The 27,744-nt window shown below is 41.0% G+C and overlaps 2 protein-coding genes across 4 annotated transcripts; both read right to left on the bottom strand.

Moving 5' to 3' along the window:
- Positions 1–1,258: 1,258 nt before the first annotated feature.
- Positions 1,259–16,288, bottom strand: slain2 (SLAIN motif family, member 2). 3 transcript variants are annotated; one of them, XM_008407504.2, is made up of 9 exons: positions 15,533–16,288; positions 12,284–12,426; positions 8,524–8,691; positions 8,266–8,439; positions 7,816–8,175; positions 6,797–6,943; positions 4,801–4,839; positions 4,153–4,360; positions 1,259–2,853 (listed from the first exon to the last, which is right to left on the bottom strand). In XM_008407504.2, the coding sequence occupies exons 1-9, from the start codon at positions 16,015–16,017 to the stop codon at positions 2,790–2,792; spliced, it is 1,788 nt and encodes a 595-aa protein (XP_008405726.1). In that variant the 5' UTR covers positions 16,018–16,288; the 3' UTR covers positions 1,259–2,789. The 3 variants fall into 3 exon arrangements, with proteins under 3 accessions (XP_008405726.1, XP_008405725.1, XP_008405727.1); XM_008407503.2 differs by lacking the exon at positions 4,801–4,839 and adding an exon at positions 5,762–5,848 and having other exon boundaries at positions 15,533–16,287; XM_008407505.2 differs by lacking the exon at positions 4,801–4,839 and having other exon boundaries at positions 15,533–16,287.
- Positions 16,289–17,588: 1,300 nt separating this feature from the next.
- anapc4 (anaphase promoting complex subunit 4) lies at positions 17,589–26,930 on the bottom strand. The gene is made up of 29 exons (XM_008407507.1): positions 26,841–26,930; positions 26,666–26,731; positions 25,500–25,615; positions 25,307–25,412; positions 25,088–25,220; positions 24,933–25,007; positions 24,822–24,848; positions 24,702–24,746; positions 24,532–24,616; positions 24,031–24,138; positions 23,741–23,911; positions 23,189–23,253; positions 22,972–23,014; positions 22,796–22,872; positions 22,620–22,720; positions 21,843–21,894; positions 21,713–21,768; positions 21,539–21,585; positions 21,401–21,457; positions 21,258–21,314; positions 21,078–21,171; positions 20,579–20,676; positions 20,025–20,086; positions 19,893–19,931; positions 19,684–19,785; positions 19,519–19,596; positions 19,228–19,395; positions 18,434–18,557; positions 17,589–17,913 (listed from the first exon to the last, which is right to left on the bottom strand). Exons 3-29 carry the CDS (start codon positions 25,605–25,607, stop codon positions 17,683–17,685), a joined length of 2,409 nt encoding a protein of 802 aa, XP_008405729.1. The 5' UTR covers positions 25,608–25,615; positions 26,666–26,731; positions 26,841–26,930; the 3' UTR covers positions 17,589–17,682.
- Between the last annotated feature and the right edge of the window lie 814 nt (positions 26,931–27,744).

The raw sequence follows: 27,744 nt of genomic DNA, 5'->3' as shown, positions 1-27,744 counted from the left end.
ATATAATTTTTTTTTCACCAAGTCAAATCAGGCTATCTTTTTCTATTTGTTTGGCATTTTGTTTCAGCTCTTAATTTAATTCCGATAAAGTCTCGTGACCATTGTCTTGCGTTTTGCAAGTTTTTAACCTGTACAGCTGTAAAAAAAAAAGAAAGAAAAGAAAAAAAAGTGTGAGAAAACTGCATGGATTTCATTACAATTTGGTAACAAAGACACACATGGAAGCCCCGCTGGTCAATCTGAATAGCCAGATTTAATCATTGAAGTCTTTTAGCAATCTTTTAAGCAAAAATTTATATGGAAGCTTGTCAAAAATAATCCCAGGATTTATACATGCAAGATGATCCGCCCAACTCTTTCCTGTGACAAACAGAACATACTTACCTTTTTGTTCTTTCAGTGTGCACTTTAAAACTTTGTATTTGGGAAATCCTGCTGTGGAAATCCACACCTCACCATCTAACTGTGTTTTTGTTGCTTTTTTATATTTGGTAGTAGGACAAAATAAACACCTTGTACAATTAATCTTTGTACAACTCAAATATGGAAGAATATGTTTTTCTGTTTCAAACAGTACGAGATTCTCTCTCGTACTGCAACAGAGTAAGAATCTTTTACAGAACAAATGTTGTAGTTTATTTCCTCCCCAGAAATCAACCCTTAGATTTCTCCAATCTATTTTTAGCCATTATTAAAGTCCATTAGCAGTTTAACACCGTAGTCCTCTAGATCAGACATCCTGAGCAATATTAATGAATTATGGTGATCTCCTCACAATAAATCACCACATTCAGCATCATCCATGTGAACCATCTTTTATGTGTCCTGAGCCCTCAAAAGCAGAGTCTGCAGCAGATCACCGTCTCACTCTTCAAGAGGATACGAGTCCTGACGTCACGCCTTTGAGGTCCAGTATGGGATGGGATGGGATGATTTGGAACCACTCCGTGATTCAATCTCCTCTTCGCTCTGCACAAACATCACAGGCTGTTCCTGGCAACCAGGAAGTAACTTCAGGTACGTAATACGGTTTGTGTGTCGAATACATAATGCTTTTAAAGACGTTACTGAAACGATGGCTACCTAGCTTGCCAGATAAATTGTCATTAACTGTACATTTTGGTTTATAATTCCAGTTTTTCTAGTAATTTATGTCAATTACTTAATCTTGTTTCATTTTTTGATATTGTTCAACCAAATTAAACCCAACTTTTTGTTTTGGATGGAGGAAAAAAAAAACAAGTCAGAGGCTACAGAAGAAAGGAGAAACTTTTAAAGTTTTATTTGAAATGTGACTTTACACAGCAAAACCAAATGTCATGGTTGTGGCTATAAAAAAGGTTCATTAACAAAAAATGGTTCACACAAAGTGTGTGCTATATGTCTTTTTGCAACATTCATCCTGGCTTCCCACAAAATCTGAGCTTTGACAGAGGCACCATCTTTAATAAATAGTTTCATTTACAGAACCAGTATTTTTATATATATATATATATATTTAAATACAAAGGCAAAAGGAACATTTTAAAGCAATTATAAGTGTGTTGATTTAGTTACAAAAACAAACAGGCAAGCATAGATGCAAAGCTGAAAACATCATTGGCAAAAAAAGATCTTGGCACAAATCATAAACAAACTCAAGTGAAATTTGAAATTATAGGCACTGGTTGAAGACGCCCACCAAAGCAATGACCCAAACACCTGTCCTAACACTGGCATGCCTTTCTTGATTCATGTAGCACGCCACGTGAAAGCCTATCAAAACCTTTCAAATTATTTTCAATTCCTTTTATTTTTCCCCTCCTGAACGACACACACAGATCACTGGGGAACAGTAGAGTTGTCTTGGTTGCATCGGCTGAATGGGTGACAGTGATAACTTCTCCATAACAACAAAAAAGAAAACGAGTCAGATTCTGGAAACCAATACAACTTCGGTTTATTGATGCGCTGTCCTTTAACTGAGCACTGTGATAAATGTCCTGTAGGGGGCGGTATAGAACTGAGGCTTTGGCCACTGCGTCCCTCACTCTGGTTTTCCACCAGAACTGATCTGATGCTTCAAGACAAAAAAAAACAAAAACGAGGCTTTGGAGAGTTAGCTTGCCGCTGAGGTTCATAATGAACATTCTCAAGAAACAGATTTTTTGTTTTTTATTCAAAATACTGATATGGATGTTTGGACATATGCTTCTTAAATAATTTGAATAAATAATTTGTAAAACAAACTTGTGCATACATTCTGGCTGACTTTTTTTATTCTTTTACTTTATGAGAGGAACGATTAAAGAGTTCAACCCACACAAGAGAGGTGCTTTCACTGTTGCAAGACATCAAACAATTCTCTTAACATCACGGGACAGTTCACCTGCACGCCATCGTCATAGAGATCACTCACCAACACCTGCTGAACACAGAGCAGAAGAACAACAGAAATGTGTGGAAACATTTCAACCTGAGGGAGGTGACAAGAGAGCAGAGGAGGCGGGAGGGAGGCCGGGCATAGAGGCACGACTGCAGGCAGCGTGTCCTCTGCTGGGTTCTTTGGCATTTTCTGTGTAGGCCGCACTAGATGCCCAAGGGCCCTCCGTCCCCCGCAGAGCCAGTCCCCCCAGAGAACGACGATGGGATGGATGCCCTTTGACACACTGTGGAGTCTCTCCTTTTTAAAACTCTGATTTATACACGTCTGTCTCTTTAAGGAAAATCTTGTACATAAAGTGCCGTGTTGTGTTGTTGCCTTCCTTCTGCTGATAGTGTGGCCGGAGAGCGCCCCCTGCTGGCTCAGCTCAGTAACAACCTTCTCTCCAGTTGTCGCCTGTGCTGCCGTAAGATCTGGGAGCAGGAAGAGATCTGAAGGAAAACACAAAGAATTGCGTTTTGATAAGAGTATGTTATGTCTACAGTTATAAATTATACAAAATATCTACAATGAGTTATGTTGGGGTTTTTAAAATTAGCTCAAGACCTGTAAAGAACCAGACACGAGACCAATGAGGTTTTTATGCCTTCCTTTGCAAAGGGAGAGATCCACAACCTCCAACTCGCTCGGGATCAAAGATTGGTGACCTCTTGGGAATTGACTTTTATTATGATGACCTTCTTCAGTGGAACCGTGCTGAGATAACGGGGCAGATGGACCCCTTGAGTGGGAAATTACATCATAGATAAATAAAGAACCTTAAAGAATAACTGGTCAGAGCCAGTTGGGTAACTGAACACATTTATATAAAACACTCAAATAAAATGAGAAAACAATGATTAATTTTACCCAACAAGTTAAAGCATAGGAATTAGAATATTAGAAATGAATTTCAGCAATTTGACGCATTTTGTTTTACATCATAGTTGAGGAAACGAGAAGCCACCAGGTTTAGTCAGCTTGTTTGAATTGCAACTAGCAATTATTTTACTAATCAATTATTTTATTAATTATTCTGATGATTAATTGGATAAAAAAAACTGGCACATTTAGCAGATCTTTCATTTAACCACTTAAGCATTTTTAATACAAAATTGAAAATGCAGTAAAAGATGCAAATAAATAATTCAATTCCCTTTTTAAAATAAAAACATTTTATTGCCTAAAATGCAACAACAAAGCATTCCTTTAGTGTATATTTGATCATCTGCAGCTAAAACTTCTAACGTGAAAAAATTGTGAAGCTTGAATCTAAAACTATGTAACTGCAGGAGTTTTGGGCAAGAATATATTTACGGATAAAGTTTCTTTGTTTCATATTAAATGCAAAATGTATATATTTTTAATACAGTTTTGGCTTAATGGCTACCTAAGCATGTTGTTATTTCAGCAAACTGGCAATTTTTGTATTTAAAGATTTATCAATCAATAAATTAGTCGACGATTATTTCAATAATCGATTCTTCACAAGTAATCCAATTGACCGTTTCAACCTCAAAGTGGGAGTATATTAAATCTCTGAAATTGGATTTCTGTAGGAAAGTTGTGAACAAATATCTTGCCCTGTAACAGGCAACGCTCTTAAAGTTTTCATCTTGGTAAATGCTGATTAGTTTCCATGGAAACTTATTTAACACCAGTAACTTTTTGAACTGGATTACTGATGTAAATCCGATGACATTTAAACAACGGAGATGTATAGAAGCGTAGGAGAACATAGCGAGGCGTACCTGCGCACTGGTTGAGCCAGCTTGCTGCGAGGCAGAGGGATGCCTCCTCCTGCAGCACCACTCGGTCGAGGAAGGCCACTGCGGGGCGGAGCCAGCGAGCGGGTCGGGGTGGAGGTGGCAGAACTGGGGGTGGATGTGGCCTTTACAGGCTGCCTCAGAGCCAGCGGCGATGGCGTGGCCGGAGTTCGGAGCTTACTGGGAGATGGGACTGCAGACGAGTAAAGAAGGAAGGAAGGTCAGGTGTAACCGAGTTACGCGCGTCGTTCTTAAACTTACACCATTTATTTGTCTACTTTAGCGATGACATGATGATCAACAATGCAATGGTGTGAGACTGGCATTAATGTGAGGTCAGTAGAGCAGCATGAAAGAGTACGGTGATATTTTAAAAAAAAACAAAAACATCCCACTACCACAAATGATCCTTATTGGTTGGAACTACAAAACGGTCACTCAAGCATGAATAAAATGAAACGGATCTTATCGGACACAGCTGCTGACTGATGATTTGTCATGTGTTGACAGAATGAGGCGAGTCACAAACGGAGCAAAAACAAGGACAGTCCAAAAGCACAACATTGATACAACCAGGGAGCGCAAACACAGTCACAGGATACTTAAAGACGAGAGCCGTCAGTGAATACTCACTGAAATCACCTTCTTCTCCAAAGCAACAGGAGAGTGGGACTGGACAAAGACAACAGAGACAGGCCTTAATTCAGAGCAGGCAGGAAGGGGATGTCTGATGACTGTCAGACTGTTTTATTACTTATAGGACCCAAAAATCACATGGCAGCCATATTTCTAAATCCGCTGGTTAATGAGATTTTGGGGTTATATTTCAACACAGTCTAGCTATTTGACTATGGATGGAAAATTTGGAGTCCTCTAAATGTCTGCAGTTCATTCAGGCTCTGAAGTTAGCTTTATAGCTGAGGCGTTGACCCGGGGTCGTGGAGCGCGCGTGTCCTTGAGGTGGCTGGTCATGTGCTTTGCCTCTCATTCAAACAGGTCGATTTGTAGGGCAGGTTTTCAGTTCACCTGGACTGGCCTTTATGTGAATACCGCACCAAGGTTGGCGTCAAGTATAAAACGCCACACCGCTTGCTCGGCTCGCAGGTTCTCAACTCAAACTTTCAAAGGTATCAGTCTGAAAGCTTGTGCTGAGCGCGTGTGAGCCGAGCAAACGATGCGGCAGAAATACCGATTTAGATTAATGTATCCAGTTACTAGTGCTAACCGTATTGAATGCTACTATAACATCCTGTTAGCAATCCAACAAGTCCTATTTGTTTATAAAAACCAAATAAAATAACACTGTCCCCTCCGTCATCAGACTGTAATACAACCAGTCTGCTCCACCGTGTTATTTCCTCCATCTTCACAAAGAGAGCTGCACAAACAGCATCTAGAATGCATTACCTTACAGCCTCAGAGACAACAAGCTGAGTGCCTTAATGCACTTCGCTCACATCCTTTTCAGACCCATAAATATGGCGAGCTCATCATCTACACTCATCGATAGCCCATGCTTTCAGTGTGTCAGAAGTTGTGCACATGTCGGTGTGTGAGATCACTTGGACAGCCTCCAGCTGGTTCAGGCCGTTACCTCGCAGGGCGGTTGGCTTTTGGAGAAGCTGTTTGGGTTTCGGGGACGAGCGAGAAGTACCGGAGTATCTCGGGAGCTGAGCAGCAGCTGGAAAACACGGCACAAGTCAACACTGACGTCTGAGAATCACCGCTTCACTGGAGAGCATAAAGAAAGCCTGGGAAGTCCACCAGGGGGCTCCACATACAAACAGTTTGAAGATGCTTCCTCTAGGAGGTGGAGAAGTCCAGAAGGAAGAAAAAAGGAGGGTGTGGGTTACCCGTGCTTTACAGTGAAGAGAAGACAGCGGTTAGGTGGGCCCGCATGCCTGGTGCCACCAAAGCTCAGGTAGAAACAGAGAGAGGACCAACAAGTGCCACTGTTTAAAATGCAATAAAGATCTTCTGCAGCCCAGGAGGAAACAGAATCTGATCTAAAGCATGAAGACCAAGAGTTCCCCGTCCCGCAGACGGCCATGTCAGAGTCAGCAGCTGAAACCTGCTCTGTTCCTACTGATCCTGGATTAAGAAAACACCATTACCTTTCCCTCTCTTTACAGGATTACCTTAAATGGATAGTCGTTACTTACAGAGGGAGGATTTTACCCAGAAAGAACACAACTAGAGTTAAATCTGAGGGAAATATGTTAGTGTGAAAGGTCCTCCAACCGGCTGCCAGTACCATGCTTTTACTCTGCAGGTTGAGAGCATTCCATTCGTGTTAAAGTTAGACAAGACGAAAAGATAAATAAAAGATGTTACAACCAAGACTGATCAAAGAGGATCCCCCCCACACACCCACCCAAACAACAAAGCCATGTCACTACAAAGCAGCAGAGTCCCTCCAGTGGAAGAACAACACAAATCCCACTCACACAATGACTAACAGGAGATTACAAAGCCTGTCACGCTGCTGAGCTGCAGCACAAAACAAATGCTTGAATAATGTCAGCGGAGTGGTTACAATATTTAATCTGAAGGCTGCTGCAGCATGAATAAGATTTGTTTGTTGGAGTCGCATCAGATCGCTCAGGACGCCGTCAGGACTGATACTCACTGGCAGACTGGCTCTGGTGTCGGGGAGAGCCGCCGTTTGGCACTTGGAGGTTGGACTCGCAGCTGCGGCTGTTCTTGACCGGTTCTGGCGACTGAGCCGTCACGGCGGCCGAGCGCGTGAGGTTGGGAAGACTTCGGCGAAGCTTTTCTGCAGCAGCAGGACAGAGGGTGAATGAGCTCAAAGCAAACGGCAGAGGAATACTGACATGTTTCCATGAGATACCGATATTCTCATGGAGCTGCTGACTGGAAATTCACACCAGATGTCAGTAACAAGAAATCTACACAAGCGTTTCTTTGTGTGGATCAATTGAATTGTTACTAGGGCTAGATGATATGACTTAAAGATAAAATATCTGATTTCTTCATACCAGATCTGACTAAGATTTTTTTTTCTTCTTACTTTATTTTCTACAAACATTACAAATGATAGAAATCATCCTTTCCGTGAGTTGAGTAACAGCATACGAGAGCAAGAATGTTTGTTTAATTACAAGAATATTCGCAGAATAAAGATGCAATTTTACCGGGAGGGTTATCAAAATCGGACAACCTCCGTCCATGTGATACTTTCTCCAAAATAGTCGTTTGCATGATTGTTTCAAAATCCTGCTACTGACAATAACTTGAGGCTAATGTGTTAAAAGAAAAACTACTTCCTTATCTGTAATTAATAAAATGTAGCCTAGCACTGATATTTTGTCATAGTTGACCTGAATTCAAAGTCCAAGTGAACAGAAACGGTAAAACAAAATGACAGGTCATAACTTTGACCTGTGGGAAACCAAGGAGTGAAATGGCTAAAAAAAAAATCAAAATTTTATAAAAAGTAATTCTTCCAAAACTTTTTAATGTTTTGGACTTTGAGCCTCCAATAAAATCTACCCACCTATCCATCTTTCCATCTATAGTCGATTTATTGCCCTAATTGTTACCATTGGTTTAATGTCAACAGGTCTAAATCAGATTTTGAATTAGAAAAGCACTGATAACGTCAGTACTTGTGAGGTCTGTGTTTACCTTCATTCTTAACCACGCTGGTCTGCAGGTCGTGGCCGTGGCCCTGCAGCGAGTGGCGCGGCTGCTGCAGCCGGCTGATGATGGGCTGCGGCGAGCCCCGGCTGTGGCCATAGTCGATGGAGCGGGCGGGGGAGCGCGAGCGGGGGGAGTTCCTCGGGGAGACACGGGGGGAGTGGCGAGGAGAAGGACTGAAACGGCTGGAGGGCAGGTTGGAGGCGAAGGACATGTGCACCGCCTCTTCCTCGTCCTCCAGACTGTGCGCGTCCAACTCCTGGTCGCTGAAGGTGCTGCGCCGCAGCGAGTGGCAGGAAGAACCCGAGCTCCGCCTGGACGCCGTGGCGGCGTACTCCTGCCTCAAACCTGTCGACAGACATGAACGGTGTAACAGAAACGCTTTGGGAGGCAGAACGTCAGAGCACAGCTGGAGGTACAAGCGTTGCGGTAACGTACTCTCTTCCTGCATGCGAGCCATTATCTGGACGTCTGTGACGTCGTTGAGTTTATACGTAGTCGAGGAGCCCACCGAGTCCTCGTCCATCTCCGATGTGCTCAGCTCGCTGTCCACGGATGACTGCGGACTGATCGCCGGAGGATTCCTCTCCGCCGCTGCGTTTCTCTGGTGCACTGGACAGGAAGTCATTCATGAACATTTCAGTCTCCCACTGAAGAAATACAGCGCAGCAGAGTGAGATAACAAGCGCTCCCTACCAGAGTTACTGGGCATCAGCTGCTGGCGGACAATGGGAACTCTGCAGGGCGTTGAGGAGGGGGAGTTGAAGCCGCTGCTGTAGGGGCTGTTGGCTGCATTTGTGCTATATGGGCTTCCGTAGCTCTGCTGGAGATAAGGGCTCCCATACAGGCTCCTGCGCTTGTTGGCTAAAACAACAAAAACAGACCATGACTGAAGGAATAAATGCCAAACCAAACAGTTGCTCCAGGAAGTTGCGATCGCAACTATCAATGTAAACTCACTCATGACTCAAATTTTATGCAGTCTTGCAATTTTCGCCAGTCAACGCAACTTTACCACAAATTTGACCATCTTAATGTTTTCTGGCTCTCCTTCTTTTCTGACCGATCTCTGCAACTGAGTTTTGACAAATCTTCTTAAATTTATCTTCCCGTTTCACATCTCATGAAAAAGCCAAACTTGCAAGATGAAAGCATGTGTGGTGCTAAACAGTAACCTTAGCTCGTTTCTTTTTTCTTTTCGCAAAATCCCATTTGGTGACGTTCTGTATGACCTGCTCATGCTCTAAACATTTCATGTTTATTCTGATGTGGAATGATTATTTTGCTCTCCTCAGGATTTTATTTGTGTTAAGGTGCTTCTTGAAGAACATACTTGGAAACGTTATTTGCACTTTAAATATTAACCATGTTAAAAGCCTGTCTTTTTGTGGGAAGGTTATGTGCAGCAATTTCAACGTTTGTAAGCCTACACAATGATGCAGCAAATGTTTAAAATAAAATCAACTTTGATCACAACATTTTGAAAAGGGTGCCGCAAAAATCAGTCATTTCAGGTTGTCACAATTCAAAAAATAAAATAAAATAAAAAAAATCACTGCAACTTCCTGGAGGGACAGACCAATTCTAAACATGAATTGAAATCTTTTATGCTGCTTCTATTCGGCGTGGCACTGATCTGACGCAGTGTGTTGGGTCTCAGTGTGTGAGCCAGAGCCTCAATGAAAGCTCTGCACTGTGCTGTAAGTCCGGTCGAGTGTTCAGCACCGTATGCTGAGTGCGGGCCTGATGGAGTTCCTAAACAATGCACGCCATTCAATCCATATGCAGGCAGAACAATGCGATTCTCTGTGACAGCCTGCAAACCAGCAGTCAGAAAGCTCCATTCCTGAGCCCAATGATCTCAATCTGAACCTGGCAGATGGTTAACCGGGAAACCTCTGGTGGTTTGGAAGGCCGTCGTCTCGTTTTCCGATCCCAGAGTTCCTTTCTCCTTCTGGGTGGGTGTGTTTACGCTGCTCTGTGGTGAATGGAAAGCAGCCTTTTAAGGCCGACTTCCTTCTCCATCCACCCGGCCTCTTTCACTTTCCCTCTTCCTTCACCCTCAGGCTCGGCACTCTGTCCTCCTGCATTATTCAGGAAATTCCAGCATGTCCATCCTGCTAACATCTGCATGGATCAGCTGCTGAGGAATGTCGACAACACATCGACATGTAGGTCTGTAACGCTGAGTGAAATGGACAAATCAGTGCTCTGCTCTCCCCATTTTTCTACTTCTGGTAGAAGTTTCTGGTTTGGACCCAGGTAAGGTCAGATGGCTTCTTAAGGATTTTGCGGCTGTTGCGTAACATGCCCCATTGCATCAGCACGCTGTCATTCCACAAAGACACGGGCCAATCAAAGGGAGCTGCAGCTCAGGGACGAACTAAAATAGTATGCCCTAAAACTCTCATGTCCTGAAAGGAAGTGAAAAGAAATGCTGATCCCACCTACCATGACTTTAAAAAACAAAAAAGCTTAAGAACAATCACTTAAAAGACAGAAAAACCCAAATAACCCAGCAGACAACCGGCTGCTTCAAAACGAGCAGGATTAAATGTTTGAGAATGAAAAAAAAACACACCAAAAAAACAACAGAAAGCTGAGTGTTGAAGTCCATAAAGAAGGAGCTAAAACAGCTGCATAGAGCTGTGGGCAAATCACGAGAGAAGAACAAACAGAGACGCTTGTGTAAACAAGGGGATAAAGGCCAGAAAGGAGAAGAGGGACGAAACTGGCAGTGAAGTGTGAGACGGACTGTGCTTGAACAGATTCTTAGGTGTGGGAGTCAAAAGTTTCTGCTCAGAAAATGTTGCAGGTGACTCCAGCGGACATCTCTCTGCTGCGGGAGGCAGCTGTCAAAGCAGGAAGGAACCGCGTTCAACAGTTCCAGTCTATCAGGACTGCCCGACATGAGAGAAGTCGCGGTGCTAACTCAGGGAGCTAACTCCCAGGCGTTTCCTCTGTAGAGCTTACGCAACCAAGACACGTCACCGGAGGTTCTGATTTTAGCCGGGTGTGCACATACAAAAGGCATGGAGATTGATTGGAAACAAGGTAAAATATCTGACTGCTTTGTCAATGCGACTGCACAGAAGAGACAATATGCTGTTCTTTCACGTCTGTGCAGAGACAAACTAAACCAACATCATGGCAACAGGATTTCCAGGCTCTTGTTAGAAACTGGGTGTAATGGAAATTACTTGGGAGTCACACGGGTGTGTCTTCTGACTCTGGTCCAAGTTTTCATAGAAGTCAGTAGAGAAGTTGAGATTAGTTTAAGACGGAGGATAAATGAAGTTAACTTTTTATTGTGCACCTGGCAGGAGAATCTAGGGCATTTGCAGGTTTAACCAACTCAAATTTAAGGCTTTTTAAGACCATGATGAATGAAATATTAGCAACAGAAATTTAAAGAAGAAAATTGCATATTTTTCAGGTGGAGTTTTGCACAGAAATGCCCCTGAGGCTAGGTGCATTGTGTGCAAAACCCCTGGAGTGGAAAGCTTTTAAGATTCACATGGGTTTATAACCAATCAACCGGTTATAAATTTGCACTTATCCATAATAGACATAAAAAAATCTAGTTAGTTAGCTAGCAAGGGTGCATTTGCAGCTAGTTACTGTAGTTGTGTGTTCATTGGGTCACAGGACACAATGAAGAAGTCTGTGTGCGCCTTAAACCTTTGCTTGACAGAGAAGTCCTGTGAGAAAACCTGTTTAAAAAGCTACAAAATTTAAGACCTGCGATTCATGTATTTGAGGCCAACTTACAGTTTTTTTTCATGAATTTAAGACAATTTAAAATCTCAATTTTCAATATACAAATTTAAGGATGCCTGGACACCCTGGAATCACATGAGAAGGCCAACGCAAGATGATATCCTTTAAAATATACACTGACATCACCTCCAACGAGCAGAATAACACTTCAGCCTCATTGCTAAATCAAGACAGTGCAGTGAGATCTAGCACAAACATCTCCAAGCACATTCAATAACCTGAATTAAAGCATAGAGCTTTTCATTTAAGATTCCTGGACAACAGAGCAGAGAGTCCCATCTACCCCAGCACACAACCTTCAGCCCGACACGATCCAACGGTCACATGAGCTGTCAAAATGGAAATGACCCGTCTCTTAGTTTAGCATTGAGGATCTGAAGCCAGTCCTCCGCCCCTCACAACAACTATAATTAGTGGGAGTCCAAAAGTCAACAGCAGATATTGCGCTGGCAGAAAGCAGCAACGGTGTGTTTGAATCCAGATTGAGCAACGGGATATTTTACACTCTTCAGAATGACTGTGCCATTAACAACAAAATACAGCCACTTGTTTTAATTGCTGCCATGTTAAAACATAACTTCACTTTATGATAACTGGAGTCATTTTTATTTTTTATTTTACTTTTGCTACTACTTAAATAAAAGATAAGAGGTAAAGATCACGTGTTTCAGGTTACCTGACAGGGTGAGGTCCAGCCTGTGGATGAGCGAGCGTTTGGCCGATTCCATCTCAGGACTCGGGTTGTCTAGAGTTTGCCGACACCACACTATAGGACTCAAGGTTTTTTGCAGCGGACTGTTCAGTTTTGATTCATATAACCTGAGATTAGAAAGGAGAAACAAATCAAGCAAACGAAATCTTTCCAAATGTTTTGTATTGTCTAGTTTCTAGTGCAAATATCTTAATACATTTGAAATAAGACAAAACTAACTTAAAAGTAACTTTTCAGAGATGTATAGGAGCTCGTTTCAAGTCAATCATTGATTAAAACACTAGTTCCACTAGCAGATTTTTTTTATGACATTTTTTTCCATAAGTAAAAAAAAAATCTGCCAATATGAATCAATATTAAGGAATTATTGACTTAAAACAAGCTCCTATATTTTGCTGAAACGTGATTTGTATGTTAGTTTTTGTCCTATTTCAAGTGTACTAAGGTATTTGCACAAGAAAGTAGATGAAAAATACTTGGTAAGATTTTTTTAGTCCATAATTGATTCAAGTCAACACATTTATTCAGCTCACTGTACAAACGGCAAACAAATGTACTTAATGCCAAACTGAACGCATTACAATGATAATCTGTTTCACCTTCCTCCTTTAAATAAAAATCTTATCTTCACACCTGAATGTATTCTGGTTTCACTACAACATGCAACACAAGCAGGAAGTAAGAGGGAACAAAGAGAAAGAAAAGTTTAAGAATAGCTTCAGCAATAACAAAGAAATCTGGTTTGGTGATCAGTGTGTTCATAATCCTCGAAGGATGCGGTCATCAAAGCTGAAAATAGGTGTAAAAGTTTCCAGGACATTCCACAACTCAGCTGGCCCATTCTAAAAGTAAAACAAATGTGTTTATGGTCGAGATCAGATAAAAGAAGGAATCTGAGTCAGCAGCTGTCAGCGCCGTTGCACTCGTAGAGGAAGCCTGCGAGATGAAAGCAAAAGACACTGCAGGGAAAGTGAAGCTAATGCTGGGAAATACCAGTCTAGCATCAATACTGCATGTTTGCGCCACTTGTAGACTCTACGGAGGTCATTCAAGTACAGTGCGGCGCTCAGTGAACCTGCGTCTCGAGGTAAAACGAGCGTAGTAACCGACCACTGATGGGCCGAGCGCTGCAGCAGCAGGGAGCGTTTTCAATCCACTCTAATGCTAATTTATGGGATTACAGGAGTCTGTGACAAGAGCTGGCGAGATCTGGGCACTACGTGGTAATCCTGGATATCAAGCTGATGTAAAACAGGCTGCGCCAAACGCTCTGCTGAGCACGAGTGAGCAGTGTTCGGAAGTAGCCTGACATCACTGCTGCAAACAACACAAATGATGGAGCTTGCTTTTTTTTTTTTACCTGGATATCAGGGAGCTCAAATAATTAGGCTGAAAAGGAGGTTTGCAAGATCTGCAGCAGTGTATTTACAGCCTTAACTTGGATGATAAATCACTGAGTAGAGCACATATTATGCTGCACGAAGAGCTGAGTATGCCTATTAGGGATCTTCTAAATAGCAGAAGCTGATTAAAAGAGCATAAACTGGCATCTCTTAAGGAAGAGGCCCATCATTATGTTCGCCTACGTTTGTAACTACGACCTCATAAAATATCTCCTCCCTTCCAACTCACTTCCCATCGCTAACTATGCATGGCCTGTTTTTAAAACTCCACAGATTCAAAAAAAAAAAAAAAAGTCCATCTTATCATTGCTTCAATTGAAAATTCTTCTAGTAAATTGCCTGAATTTTCTAAGACAGTTTCTGCACACAGCTAGTCAGCTGGCTGAAAGAAGGTCCAGAAGTGGAAACTGAAGGAGTGACAGAAATCATTCCTACTAAGTTAAAGTTGCTAACGCTGATAGCTTAATAACAGTGTTAGCTCAATGACACTGCTAATGCAGTCTTGGCGCTAGCAGTTTTAGCTTAACGTCGTTATGAAGCTGAAACTGCTGGTTTTAAAGTGTAGAGCTTATTTTTAAGTGTTTATTGTGTAAAATATTTTACTCTTTAGCCATGTTGAGTTTTATAAAGTACTAGTGATTATCAGAAGGTGTTATTAGCCAGCTAGCTGTAGCCAGCCTGTCATTTGCACACCATCCAAACAGCTCTTACTTCTAAGTAATGAAAGTGTGGTTTGTTTCAGCCAGCTAGCCGGCAATGTGCAGCAACAAGTAAGACGGAGAAGGTCCTGTGACATCTTACATTGCACACAGCTGAAAAAACACTGTCCATTTTCTGGCTTGTAATTAAAACTTCTAGTGTAGCCATGGCTACGCCTTTCTATGGGTTAGTTGTTTTGTAAGTTTTTGTCCCAGGTAAGCCTTGATATCACCGATCAGCCCATATCAGACGTCTGGTATACGTCTCATTTCACTGCACAGACAGAGACGTCCTCTTTCCAAACATCTTAATGTTTGGAAAGATTACAATGTTAATCTTTCCAAACATTATAGTGAGAGTGCATTAGAGCTGCTGGGCAGACATGAGGGCTGCTGGATTAATTCTGATAAACAATACATGTTCCCAAACGCTAATCCTCGTCTGTGCGACCCTCAGACATGACCTGCTCAAATCATAACGTAGCTCTCATTGTTTATGATCCCTGCAAATGCTGTGTCAGAGGTCAGCTTTATGCAGGCGTTGTGGCTTTCAGTCCAGCGCGATGAGATGATTTCCCAGCTACGTCTCAGTTGGAGCTGCAGAGCTCCTGCAGCTCTGAGCCAAATGCTGTGCTAAGAGAATTGAGAGGAGGACTATAACCATGGCTACCTCTCCCACATGACTGCTGGCCAGGAAAACAAGTCGGGTTTTCACTGTACACACTGATCTCCTTCCACCACTCCCAGGACAAGCTACGCAATCTGTCACTTTAAAAGCGATAATCTGGAGTCCAAACCCATCAGAATTAGGTTTCACTAATGTGCTTTTAGAACAAGAAGTTTATGAATGGCTGAAGCCAAACTACTCAGGTCAGGAGGGGGTGAAGGGGTGGGCTGGCATCGCCCATATGTGTGCCAAACAATCCCCTCTGGTGATCCACAATGCAGCTCCTTGTGGGGATGACTTCATTATTTCAGACAGTTTACTGGGGTGATTGTTAGCCAGGCGTCTATGTGGCAGCAAATGTGTAGAGCAGCTGTGTTGGAGAAATGAAAGCTGCCAGCCCTGAAGACGCAGGCAAGTTTCCTCCCAACACAAGCCCGTCACTCACCAGCTGTCCTCGTCTTCGTTTAGACAGTCCATGTCTTCAAGATCTAGGATGTCCACTTCATCTAGAATTGAGGTTTCCCCGTCAGCCGTCAGCCCCCCGGCGTTGTCTGGGTAGAGGGAGTTCATGCTAGACAGAGAGGTGGCAGCAGATGCCCCCTCGCACTCATACGCCCTCTTGAAGCTGATGCCGTCGTAGGACAGCCGGGGTCTCAAGCAGTGGTTGTTCTCCACCGACCCACCGTAGCCGCCCGAGCCGCCGAACCCCACCCCAGGGAAGCCGGCCAGACCGGCTGCCATCCCCACTGACAGGGAGGACGACTCGTACCCGGCGCTCAGGGGTCTGTGGTTCGCCGACATGGCTCCGGACGAAGACAACATCGTGGACCTGCTCCGGAGCTGCTCGTTCTGCTGCTCGAGTTTTTTCACCAAGTCCTGAAGCTTCCGCACCTCCAAGTCCGCGTTGATGTTAGAGTTGATATCCTCCATGGTGATTCCTCAGCCTGTCGAAAATCTACTGCGGTCCGGAGTGTTTTCTTGACGGTTCCTCTGCCGACAGTTCCTTTCTTTCTCTTTTCCTTACCAATAACTACGTGTTCAAAGTAGACACTTTGGTGTTTGACTGACTTAGTGAGCTCAGCGTCGTCATCTTCTCTGGATATTCGCGTTTACGGGTAGAGTCGAGGCCATTTTCATAATACTCGTCACCAACTGTGAAAGACCAACAGGCGGCGGATAGCATACGTCACTGCGCTTGATATCGAGAGCGAGCACGTAACCAACACCCATTTGCTCGTGCGCGTTGAACCACGTCATTAGGGAGGGCGCGGTAAATACCAGATATTCATATGGTAAATATGTCTTGTAAACGCCTCAAGACTGAAAGATTGTTGCTAATAGCCATGTAGTTAAACAAATTCTAACGTTATCTTAAACTGATGAAGACAACCTGCGCTCCATAAACAAATGCACGCGTCTCTTGTGACATCACACTAGGCACCAAAACAAGTATAACCTGAGAAAGCAGTTTGCAGTTTAAGGCAGACCTATTAAGGAAGGGGGGAAAGCTTCATAAAACAAAACAAAAAGGTCATCTACTTCTTGCTACATAATGAATGGACTCAAATTAACCTTATTTGTCAGAAGGCTGAGGTTGATTTCATTTGCAAGACCCAGTCCTAATTACTCAGAGAAATGAATAAATGAAATGTAAAAGGAATTTCCCTGACAGCATAAAGCAGCTCTTACATCTGCTTATAACAGATGTTATAAGCACAGATTAGAAACAAAGTTATTAATGAAAGCAATTACAAATCAACTTCTAAGGCTTTGGAACCCAAGTGAACCACAGCTTACCAAACTTACTCCAAAAAACACAGACAACACATTCAGTAGGTCACAAAATAACCAAGAAAAACCATCTAAAACGCTGCAGGCCTCACCTGTCTTTGTTAATGTTCAACTTTAATGACATGGCAGTAAGAAAGAAAATGGGTAAAATGGAGTCCTTGGGAGACGTCCAAGGCAAAAAAAAAAAACACTATTGAACAAACCATCAGAATTTTGAAAAAGAACACAATGGTTTGCCTGTTCACGGTCTGGGCGACTTGCGAAGGAGACTGACCATCTTTCTTGACCATAAACACAAGCATACTTAGGTTTATGCAGCAGGAACAAACCAAAAGTTCTCCTCAGAATGGCCTACTCAAAGTCTGGATTTAAACTGATTGAGATGCTGTGGCATGACCTAAAACAGTTCATTTTTTATAAAACCTAATGTTGTTTTGAGTACTTCCTTTCATTTTTTCCTCTTTGTTGTTTATAGTTTTAAATCAAGTTCTTCCTTTAAAGGCGTTTGCTTGAATTCTGCAAAGCTGCAGCGAGCTAAATCTGGAATTTCCATTCCATCATTAAAGATGTGATCATTTTGAGGTTCAGAACTTATTGGCTGCTAACAAATAGCTTAATATTATTTTTAAAATTAAGATAATAATGTTTAGGTACATATGTATGAGAACATACAATTTAGACTAAAAGAGACAATTGCAAAAAAAAAAAAATCCAGAAAGATGTTTTATTTTTAAATATAAAAAGATGTTTACAAAAAAGTAAGTCCAGTCCTTTAGAGTTCATACAGCTCGAGTGCCACGCGAGTTACAATGCTTCCTGCGACTGTAAAAGTTCCTCTGACTTTTGAAACATATCTCCTTCCTGCTCCCTGGATTCTCCCTCTGACTCCAAGCTCTCCTCCACCGGCCCCTGGCCGGACATCGAAGTTTCCAGTCCATCCTGGTCAGCGCTGGCGTTCTGAGACTCGGCTCCCTCGTCGTCCTCATCTTCCACATCCATCTCAAAAACACGGATGTGTCTTAAATTGGCACTCAGCTGCCAAGTGAAAAAGAAAAGTGATGGTTCAATAACTAAGTCTGTAAGATCGCTTATAGCAGCAGAGACCCAATAACCATCCATCTACACCTTTTCAATCACCAAAACAAATTAATAATGCTGTCCATTTTATTCTGGATGATGTTGGATCTGTACGTCTTGAACTGCAGCAACATCTCAAGGCCATGCATGCAACATTGAAATTTCAAATGCCTGCGAGAATATTTACGTTTTTTTTTTTTTTTTGGTAGTTTAAACTTCATTTAATGATTTATCGCTCTTCTCTTTTACTGCCACTGAAACACAAACTCGATAAAGAAATCAGCTGATACAAGATAATAACTTTTGATGAGAAGAGTGAGAAAAATGTGGGTTAATCATCGCAGCATTTCTCCTATAATTTCTTACGTTTTGATTAGGTTTATCAAGAGAATTAAGCAGAGTGATAAGTTTCCCTGAGATTTAAAATCTCATTCACAATCGTGACCTGGTAGTTATTAATTATAATTCTGAAACTTACCACGCAGGCCACTTTGCGGATTCCATTGACGGCTACAAACTGGGCCTTCATGTTTTCCAGTTCACGCCACTGGTTCCCCAACACCAGACCCTGGCAGGGAATGGTGCTGCCCTGCTGGTCCAACCTGGTAACACAGAGGGCAAACATTCGTTTTCATTTGTCGTTTGACATGTTTTTGTTATTTTGTTGATCAATTTGTTTATTTTTGTTTTAAAGACAGAAAGAGAGAAAAGGCAAAAGAGTTTTACTGTATTTTTTTTCCATGTAACGTGATAAATGGTGATGATGAATGTGAAACTTGGTTTTCTTTAGTTACAAATACAATCTTAAATAGTTTAACAGCGTTTTATGTGACAGATCAGGACAAAGTAGCTCATATTTGTGAGGTGGGAAGAAAAGAACAGTTTGAAATTTATTTTACAAATAATAATATATTCACCCATTTTTACTGTAATGCTTCTGAGTAAAATAAAGTGCAACCACTTTTTGACTGGATTAGAGCTTCTTTTTTTTTGAATAATTTGCACAAATTTCAGCCTTAAATGAACAGATCTGGAAAAGACATAGGAAAAAAATATATATACTTCCAGCTATAATTGCACCAAAAAAGTCAATTAGCAAAGTATTAGCTCAATATGAATACAAATGCATGCCACACTTTTCAGCTCACAAATATGTGCTAAATGGGTGAGATTTGTGTTGTTCTATATATCAAATCTAGTTTAAAACTGTGTTTCAGGGTTATGAATACTTTTTCTAGGCACTGTAACACACACACACGCGCACACACACACCTCACACCGGGCTCCCAGTTGAATTCAGAGTCACAGCTCAAGCTGGAGGCAAGTGAAACCTGAGCCAGGAGGCGCCTGCTGTTCTGATCCTCTGATCCCTGCAGGACCACCGTTAGCATTTCATCGTCATAGAAACGAGCATCCAGGCAGCGGTAGACGTAATGAGACCTAGAAAAGCAATAAATAAACAAAACCAAAAACAAAGTGTGAATCACATTGCAAGTTATATATTTCACCCTCTGAAGTGCTAATAAAAATAAAAATAAAATAAAACGATCAAGATAAACTCACTGGGCCGCAATGCCGTCATCATCTGTACTGTCCAGATAATGGCTGAGGTCAAATGACATGAAGCTGTTTGGAATATGTCTACAGAGGCAAAATTAATTAGGTTAGCAGGGTAATAAGTACAGGAAAAGAAGCGACAAAGACATTTCTGATTGGAAGACAATGCACCTGTTTGGGTCGGTTCCTTTCCGTAACAAGTACAGCTTGCTTGGTGAAATCGCTGGCATGCAGAACACAACACAGTGCATTTTGCCTTTTTTGTCATTCCACCTGAAGGGCCCACCAAAAAAACAAACAAACAAAAAAAAAAAAAACAACATAAAACACATTCCTGCTAGTCCAGACACAAATCTCCATAAAGTTTCTGTTTTACGTACAGAGACGGAAGTTCAAAGAGGTGGGGAATCTTTTCCGAGCTAGAAAACACAAAACGTAATCACATTAATAACATCTTAAGGGAATTTAAGTGTCTTATATCTGAAATATATACAACAATAAAAAGACTTTACTTGTCTGACACAGCATACAAAGGCAAAAATACAGCCTGTTTCACAGATCTTCCAATGACTTCCTGTAAACAGATTCACAAAGCTGAGACATTTCAACCTAATGACTAACTACTAATGAAGAGGAAACAATTCAGTTGCATCTCTGTAAAGCAGAATATCATCAGAAAGGTGATTTATATTAGTAATTCAATTTGCTGAATGCCAGAGCAATGGTATATAAACACTTTGTGTTACTTTCTTCAAAGGAAGTGCTTCTCAGACATTTCTTCAGTACTGTTTTAGTAAGATCTAAACAAGGAAAGTTTGATTTAATGAAAACTGTATGAAAAAGGGCTGTCTAGTTTTTTATACAGTGAATATAAATATCTAGTTTTGACAACCGTTATCCTATTTTCATTTCATTAACTCCAAGCCAGAATAATTAGAATTTGAATGAATAAATAATTGAAACACATTGTGGTGATTCCATAATAAACATGCTTAATTTTTTTTTATCGACTTTCAACAATATTCTTGTATCAGTGAGATGTACCAGTAGCGCACCAAAAACTTACGGCAGGTTTCTGTAGGCATCGCTCAATCACATTCTCCATCATCCTCTTGACAAAGTGCAAAGACTTTTGTGGATATGATGGAAACAGCAAAGGGCTCACTAACAAACCAATGAAATAGAAAAAAAGTTACTGCATGATTTCCTAAATCCTTCTCGTCAGTTGTCCAGGGTTTCCCTCAGTGAATTATAAGCCTGGAGGACCACCAGGCTTTACTTGTGCCCCCACCAGGCACCTGGTGTTAGCATTGCACCAGGCAATGCTAACATTGTTAATTTATTAGGGGTTTTTTATGATTGCCTTTTTTAAAGACTTTATAATTGGTGTTTAGGTATTCATCTTAAAGTCTTCCTAAAATGCATAACTATACAATGATATTTTTAAATTTCCTGGCTCAAAAACTTGGCGGGTGGCTGAATGACTGCCGTAGCGCTCTGAGCATCGGACCTAGCAAGTTTTCTGGGGGAAACCCTGGTTGTCTAAACTCAGGGTCTCAATTTACCTTTCAGGTATGTGCTCTCCTGCAAGAACTTCAGCCACTGGTTTCCCTTTGTGTTGGGTGGAGAAACGAGGTCTTCATCTTCATCCTTCAGGTACTGTAAAAATATCCATATGAGACACAAACATCCATGAGTCAGGTTTTTTCTAAAATATTTAAAGCGTTCTCAAAGAAGCCACTTACCTGACCAACTCGCTCCACATTGAAGTACTTCCCCTTACGATCAAAGAGTTCCTCGTTCTGCAAAACCACAAAGGAACGAGTCCCAACCCAAATTATGTTCAGGCATTTCTTAAATGTGAATGTGATGCATTTGCTCATCTCACCTCGCTAAAATGCTCCGACAAGAAATCAGCAACAAAGGCAATGTCCTTCTGAGTCATCTGAGGAAATAAAACATTTGAATGCAACTGATAAATAATAATAGGAAGACTAAACGTGAGAAATCTGGGCTAAAAACTCACCTTGTTTAGCTCTGGCGGTACGTGTTCATCACACATTCTTAGCATTGCTGCAGAAAATCACATTTTAAGGCTTAATAGAGGATTCCAGAAACCGTCTGTTTGACACTTTAAGGTGAATATTAGCGTCAATAAGGATGTAGGAAATAAAAAAATAAAAACCAACTTCCTTCTTACCTACATACAGCCATCGGAAAAAAGCTTTGAAGTTTTTTGTGCTCTTGTCGATCACCCTGAATGTAAAAAAAGAAGTTATAACAATTAAAAACCATAAAATGTCATAAAGTGGGATGATTTATAGACTTACTGCAGAAGTTCGTTAGCTTTCAGAGAGAAAGAGCCAACAGCTGTGATCGCACCTGGATACACAAAACAAACACACCCTTAGTGACAGAAAGCCCCGGGCCAATTTGTTACCATTTCATTCCTATAAACTAACCAATTTGTACCTGTGCACTTTAATATCTTCAAGTCAGCTTAGTTTTCTTTGTAGTTAAACATTTTCATGAGTTATGGATGTAAACACTCAAAATAATATTCAAATCTAACATAACTTCATTTGATTTAATTATTTTGTACAATACCTGATTTTTATTTGTTTTGATTCTGATCCTGGTACTACGGTGGCCGAAAAGGGTTAAGAAAATACAAACCTCATAAGGCAACAAAAAGTCACTACCGACGTAACTAGTCGGTAGTGACTAGCAAGTTTAATATAACTTCAGTTGTGGCTTTCTGCTGTTGTGTTTAGTTGACCCTTCTGGGCCACTGTACCTGTATGAATGAATTAACTCTTGTGACATCTAACAAATTTCTAAATCAGAATAACTATAAGCAACACCTTGTTAGCAAATCTTAAGTCATAAAACCACATGTTCATGGTTACAAAAAATTAATTAAAATTTCTGGTTATCAAAGTGGTCATGAAATGCTCCATTAGAAAAGGAGATTGGTGTGAAACATTCTGACGACTCCATTTTTCCCCATAAAAAAGGTCAGATATGACTATAACTACAAAATCCAAAATGAGGAAGGAGCTAAAATGGACAGATTGTAAACATTGTGCTTGTGTCGAGTCTGGTACCATCAATAGCATCTGAATCCAAGCCGAGGCGCTCAAACTTTTGCTTCCACAGGGACATTCCTCTCACCTCACTCAGCTGATACAACAGAGCCTCAGAGCCGCTGCAGAAGACACAAAAAAGACATCTTAATAGAAAGAAGTCGAAAATTCCCAGGTGCGTCAAAGAGACGAAATACCTCTGCAGGTGGCTGATCACCAGTTTCTGGATGCTGGAGTAAGAAGACTCAATGGACTGACCCAGTTTTTTCAAGCCCTGACATAGAATGACACGAAATGTTTTAAATCCACCTCCTGGTGCTTCTGGATGGGATGACCTAAATTCATCTAGAAGTTAAAGATTCTCTGATTTTACCTTGACGGTCAGCTGGTTCATGAGGAGAGCCTGCAACTCGGGACTGGAAACAAGAAACAAGTGAGGAGAAAATGACCACGTTAACAAGCACATGGAAATAAATCCACAAAAAGCACTTCGACCAGTTCAAGGTGTGTTGCTACCATCTACAGGCCACTGTAGATCTCACAACACTATAATGTGAAAAAAATCAAAATAAATAAGAAGAATAAACCACCTGGACTGCCCCCACAGCAGGAGGTCCAAAAATTCATCTTGGACTTGGGTGCTTGTGTTCTTTTCCTGCAAGAACAACAAAAGAAACAACAACTGGGTTTTAGTCCTTTTCTGGTGGAAGTATTGTAACCTTTAAGCCCTTGATTTTTTTTGTCAGACAAAAACAGTATTTGTTTCTTTGTTTATCTGTTAGGATCCCTGTTAGTTTCCATCAAAGTAGTTACTAATCGTCCAGGGGTCCAACTGATAAAACCCAAAAATATTCATGCAGCACATGAGACCATTTTGACATTAAAATAAAATCACAAAATTAGTCAGACATTATACATATTAAACACATGAACTTATATAAAAAAAAATAGGATTTGATAAAAAAAAAAAAAAAGATTTCAGTGCTCTTTTAAAAAGAAAGTGCTTTTTAAATCGTTTTTGTTTTTAGGTAATTTATTCCTAAATTAACTGAATTGCTCTGTATATAATAGATTTTTGTAACAAATTTGTCTTAGCACAGGTTGCAATTACTTTTATCTCAGAAGAGTTTTTGACGACAAACCTGAACAAACTTGGTGAGACGGAGATCCATCTGCATCAGGATTTCCTCCCAGGCTTCACACATGCAGGTGAGTGAGAGGTGCAGGTACTGCAGCAGCGTGGAGATGTGGGTGAACTTGCGGGCCATCCTGGTGACCTCTGGAAGACAGTCCGACAACAAACTCGTGTCCAGCTGTCGCACGGCAACGATGACATATGAAAAAAATAAAAATAAAAAAAAAGACAAGAAAAAAATCCAGGTCAGAGCAAAAGAAGGCCATGAAGACGATGGTATGATGGGATCCGGCTCACCTGAACGTAGCAGATCTCCGAGACGCCGTCAGCGGATTGGACTTCTGTGATCAGTGACAGGGACTTGAGATCGCTGGACAGACTCAGACTGCGGCATGATCCCGACACCTGCAGAAGATAAAAACCAGCCAAGTTCACCCAGTGAAATAACTTTTGACGATTGTTGAAAATAATATCTTTGGTTCTTCTGATTTTCTGAAAGAAAAATGGATGATGCTCACAGCGTTTTATTAAAAGCAAACAGTTTTCAGTTCATGTAAAAACTGAAAACTATAACTATGACAATTCAAATTACTTTGAGATCTTGAGTAAAAAAATAATAAAAACTTTCCATTTTTATAAGCCGTTCATATTTTTGCAGGAGCATAAATCCTGTGTATTTTATGACTTTCTTCGGTATGTAAATATGTGATGTGATGGAGAGATCCACTTATATCAGCCTCTGACCACTGGGCAGATAAGGAACTATATTTAAAAAAACAACAACAAAAAAAACCTCACCTCGCCAAGACTGGCAATTTTGTACATCCCGTATGCATAAAGCTCCACACATCCAGCATCTCCTCCGAGAACGAGGATGTTCAGCCTGTTTGGTAGCAAGAGAAAATTATAAATTGATTTAACAGCCAACTCAAAAACGTAATCTTTAATATCCAGTAAGGAGCCCTTACCGAACCTCTCCGAGGAGGTTGAGGATCTCGTCAGACTTTTCCTCACTGTGGCAAAGACGGATAAATACATTCAGCTTCCACTCAGACACCAAATGAGAAAATCGATCATTTAAATCTCACCTGAATATCTTTGAAGTGGTGTTGTAGCTAGGAAGGAAAAGTTTGGATCATGTTACTGAGCTCAGAATAAACTTGCAGTCTTGCGGTGGAATAGACACTCGGTGCTTTTACCTTTTGGGGAGTGTTGGTAATTCAGGAAGGAAAAGCTTGGATTCATCCTCGGAGTTATAAAAGGAGCCAAGGGAACTGAAACCGAACGAGAATCATTTGCACATTTCTAGCCAGATTACACGCGCACTGGTTTGTATCGTGAACCTGGGTCACACCTGTTCTCCTCCACCACCTCCATCCAGCTCATGCAGGTTACCAAACTCTGCATCGGAAACATGTGAAGGATCTCCGCTTTCTCAACGTCACACAGAACCACCTGCTTGGTGTCTCCGAGACTGAACGCCAAAACTGCCGATTAAAGCAAAAACCAAAAACATAATGTTCACATAATTTCATCAAACACACTGGTAAATATGTTCAAAACCATCATTTACTTTTGCCATCAGGTCTCCAGGCGAGCGCAGTGATCTCCTTCCCAGTATATTCACTGGGTGCCAAACTCCAAACCCGCTGGAAACTTGCCAAGCGATGAAGCAGCAGCTGCGGAAAGTTATTGGAGTTACAAAAAAATAAAACTATTGCACACTAAAAGTCCTACACTCAGCCGTTCTCGGTGTTTGAACCCACTTCTCCTGTTGTATTGGCCAAAGCAATGAGGTCCCTCTTAGGAGACCACGCCATACACTTCACAGGGTTGGGAAGTTGCTTCTCTCCCACTTGCCGGAAAGCTGGCATGATGTTGGCTGGAAAAGGTGGAGAAATACAAACAGGATTAAAATTTTTTCCACAATCCAGTGATGACTTAGTGCTGTAGTTTGTAGAGAAGAAAAGAAGATAATTTGGCCTTTCTTACTCCCTAACTGCTCTAGCTACACATACTTACACTTTTTTTCTCTTATAATATACCAATTATGTTGCAATCAACTTCAGGGCTACATGTAAAGAGGCAGTTAGTGCGGTAAACGATAACATTGTCGTTTTGTGACCATTTTCAGGAAAGATGTAGGTAATGGAATAATAATGTCAAGAACAAATTCTGAAAGATCAATTTGAATTATAATGAACATTTATCACTGGAACTGGAAGACATTCTAAATATCCAAAATAAATAAACAAAACAACAGAAACAAATAAAATTAATTACAAAGTCTCTATAAACAATGTTTTCCTTAAAAAAGGGCTAGGTGAGACCAAAGCACCAGACTGAAGACTTTTATTATCCAGTTTTTGGTAGAAAGAGAGAGAAAAAAGAAAAACGATAAATCATGCAAATGAAAATGATTGAGTTTGTTTTAATTTGTCATGCAATTGATGGATTAACAAAGAAAGAGAAAATGGTAATTCAATATATGGATGATCGATGGGAACAAATTGACATATTGAAAGGAGATGGAGAGATGAAAGGAGTAAAAGATGGGCAGATGAATGGATGCTACGTCTCAATTTGTCACGATCATAAGGCAAAGAACACATTTTAGAAAAATACAAGCATTTTCCAGTGCTCAGTTTTCTTTTTCCACAATCTTCCAGTTATTTTCCCACACTTTGTACGAATCCCAGGTCACTGTTGAGAAACTGACAAAATAACTTCTACTACACTTAATCAACATGATATGAAAATCCAAAAATGATGAATTTGAAGAAGAAATTGGGATGAAGTTACAACAATTTCGGACCACAAATGGAACCGGTTTGGGAAAATGTTTATGGCTGCAAGCTGCCGTAACATTTGACAGCTGGTTGACTAGGATAACGACGAACAAAACCAGAGGCCGGGCGGATACTTCACTCACCTTTAAGGAGCTGCTCCACTGGTGAAATGCTGTGTTGTTAGCAGGTCGGTTAGCAACCTCGAGAAGCTAAAGCAAAGAGAGAGAGTCATTATAGTTACGTCACCGTCCCGTTCCCTAAAACTGGCGAAAGCTAAATGACAGCATTAACCTCTATAAAGCGACTCAAGAGTCTTACTTTGGGTTTTCTTTCTATTATTTTACAGCTGCACATACGCCGCCATATTTTCACTTCCACCAATCACAGCAGGAGCAACGGGAGGCGCGAAGAGACAAACATTCTCAACAGCGAAAACTCGATTTGTAAATAGAGCAGAAGTGTTGAGATGAAGCGTCTGGTTAAAGTATTCACGTTCCTTCAACTTTTCACACATTGATTTTACTAAAAACTACAATCTTTCACGTATTTTTCACCAAGTAATGGACTACTTGGTGGACTACAAGACCAAGTAGTGCATAACTGTGAACTATTAACTAATGAAAGATTTTTGACGTTTAATTCAGCCTTGTTTTAAACTGAACAATGGAAGTCATGTTTTTTCTTCATGTGCGCTTTAATCTATCTAATTAATATTAAAACTATAATTAAATAGAAAAAGTAAAATATAATATCCTCCACACCCACTTAACATTACTTTGTGTTACTTTAAATGTTTTAGAGGTATAAATATTTTGCCAGGCACTGTAGGATTTTGCAGTTTACAGTCATGGTCAAAGGAAAGCTGGAAATTTTCCAGTTCTACTCTACATGCATCAGAAAACAGAACTATCTCTGTATAATATATTAAGAAGTTACTCCTGAATAATGTAGTTATTTCTTGACACCTTACCCAGGGAGCTGATTGCTGTAGACTGACACACAAAGATAATTCCAGGTTGCTCATTAGTTGGTGGACAGCAGGCATGCGTGATGATAGTAAAAAAAAAAAAAATCCTTCTGGACTTATCACCTGCACTTAACTGTAATCAGTAGATTCAAGAAGAACCAGAATAGCTCATGGAGCACAAAATGTGATAGCGGACCAGAAATAGACCCAGTGAGACTGTATGGCCCCCAACAGCCTGACTATCTGACAGACGGT

Source organism: Poecilia reticulata, linkage group LG4 (genome assembly GCF_000633615.1).
Source record: "Poecilia reticulata strain Guanapo linkage group LG4, Guppy_female_1.0+MT, whole genome shotgun sequence".
Taxonomy (NCBI): Eukaryota; Metazoa; Chordata; class Actinopteri; order Cyprinodontiformes; family Poeciliidae; genus Poecilia; species Poecilia reticulata.
Note: the sequence above shows the minus strand (reverse complement) of the source record. Positions and strands in the feature narration are given on the sequence as shown.

What these genes read in the sequence shown, in the direction of transcription:
- slain2 (XM_008407503.2), bottom strand. Translation starts at nt 16,017, where the DNA reads ATGGAGGATATCAACTCTAACATCAACGCGGACTTGGAGGTGCGGAAG. An exon ending in GGCTCGCATGCAGGAAGAGA is followed by an intron (nt 8,176 to 8,265) that starts GTACGTTACCGC and finishes GTCTGTCGACAG; the next exon opens with GTTTGAGGCAGGAGTACGCC. An exon ending in CAGCGTGGTTAAGAATGAAG is followed by an intron (nt 6,944 to 7,815) that starts GTAAACACAGAC and finishes CTGCTGCTGCAG; the next exon opens with AAAAGCTTCGCCGAAGTCTT.
- anapc4 (XM_008407507.1), bottom strand. Translation starts at nt 25,607, where the DNA reads ATGCCAGCTTTCCGGCAAGTGGGAGAGAAGCAACTTCCCAACCCTGTG. An exon ending in TACCGCCAGAGCTAAACAAG is followed by an intron (nt 21,458 to 21,538) that starts GTGAGTTTTTAG and finishes TTATTTCCTCAG; the next exon opens with ATGACTCAGAAGGACATTGC. An exon ending in GATGACGGCATTGCGGCCCA is followed by an intron (nt 19,396 to 19,518) that starts GTGAGTTTATCT and finishes TTGCTTTTCTAG; the next exon opens with GTCTCATTACGTCTACCGCT.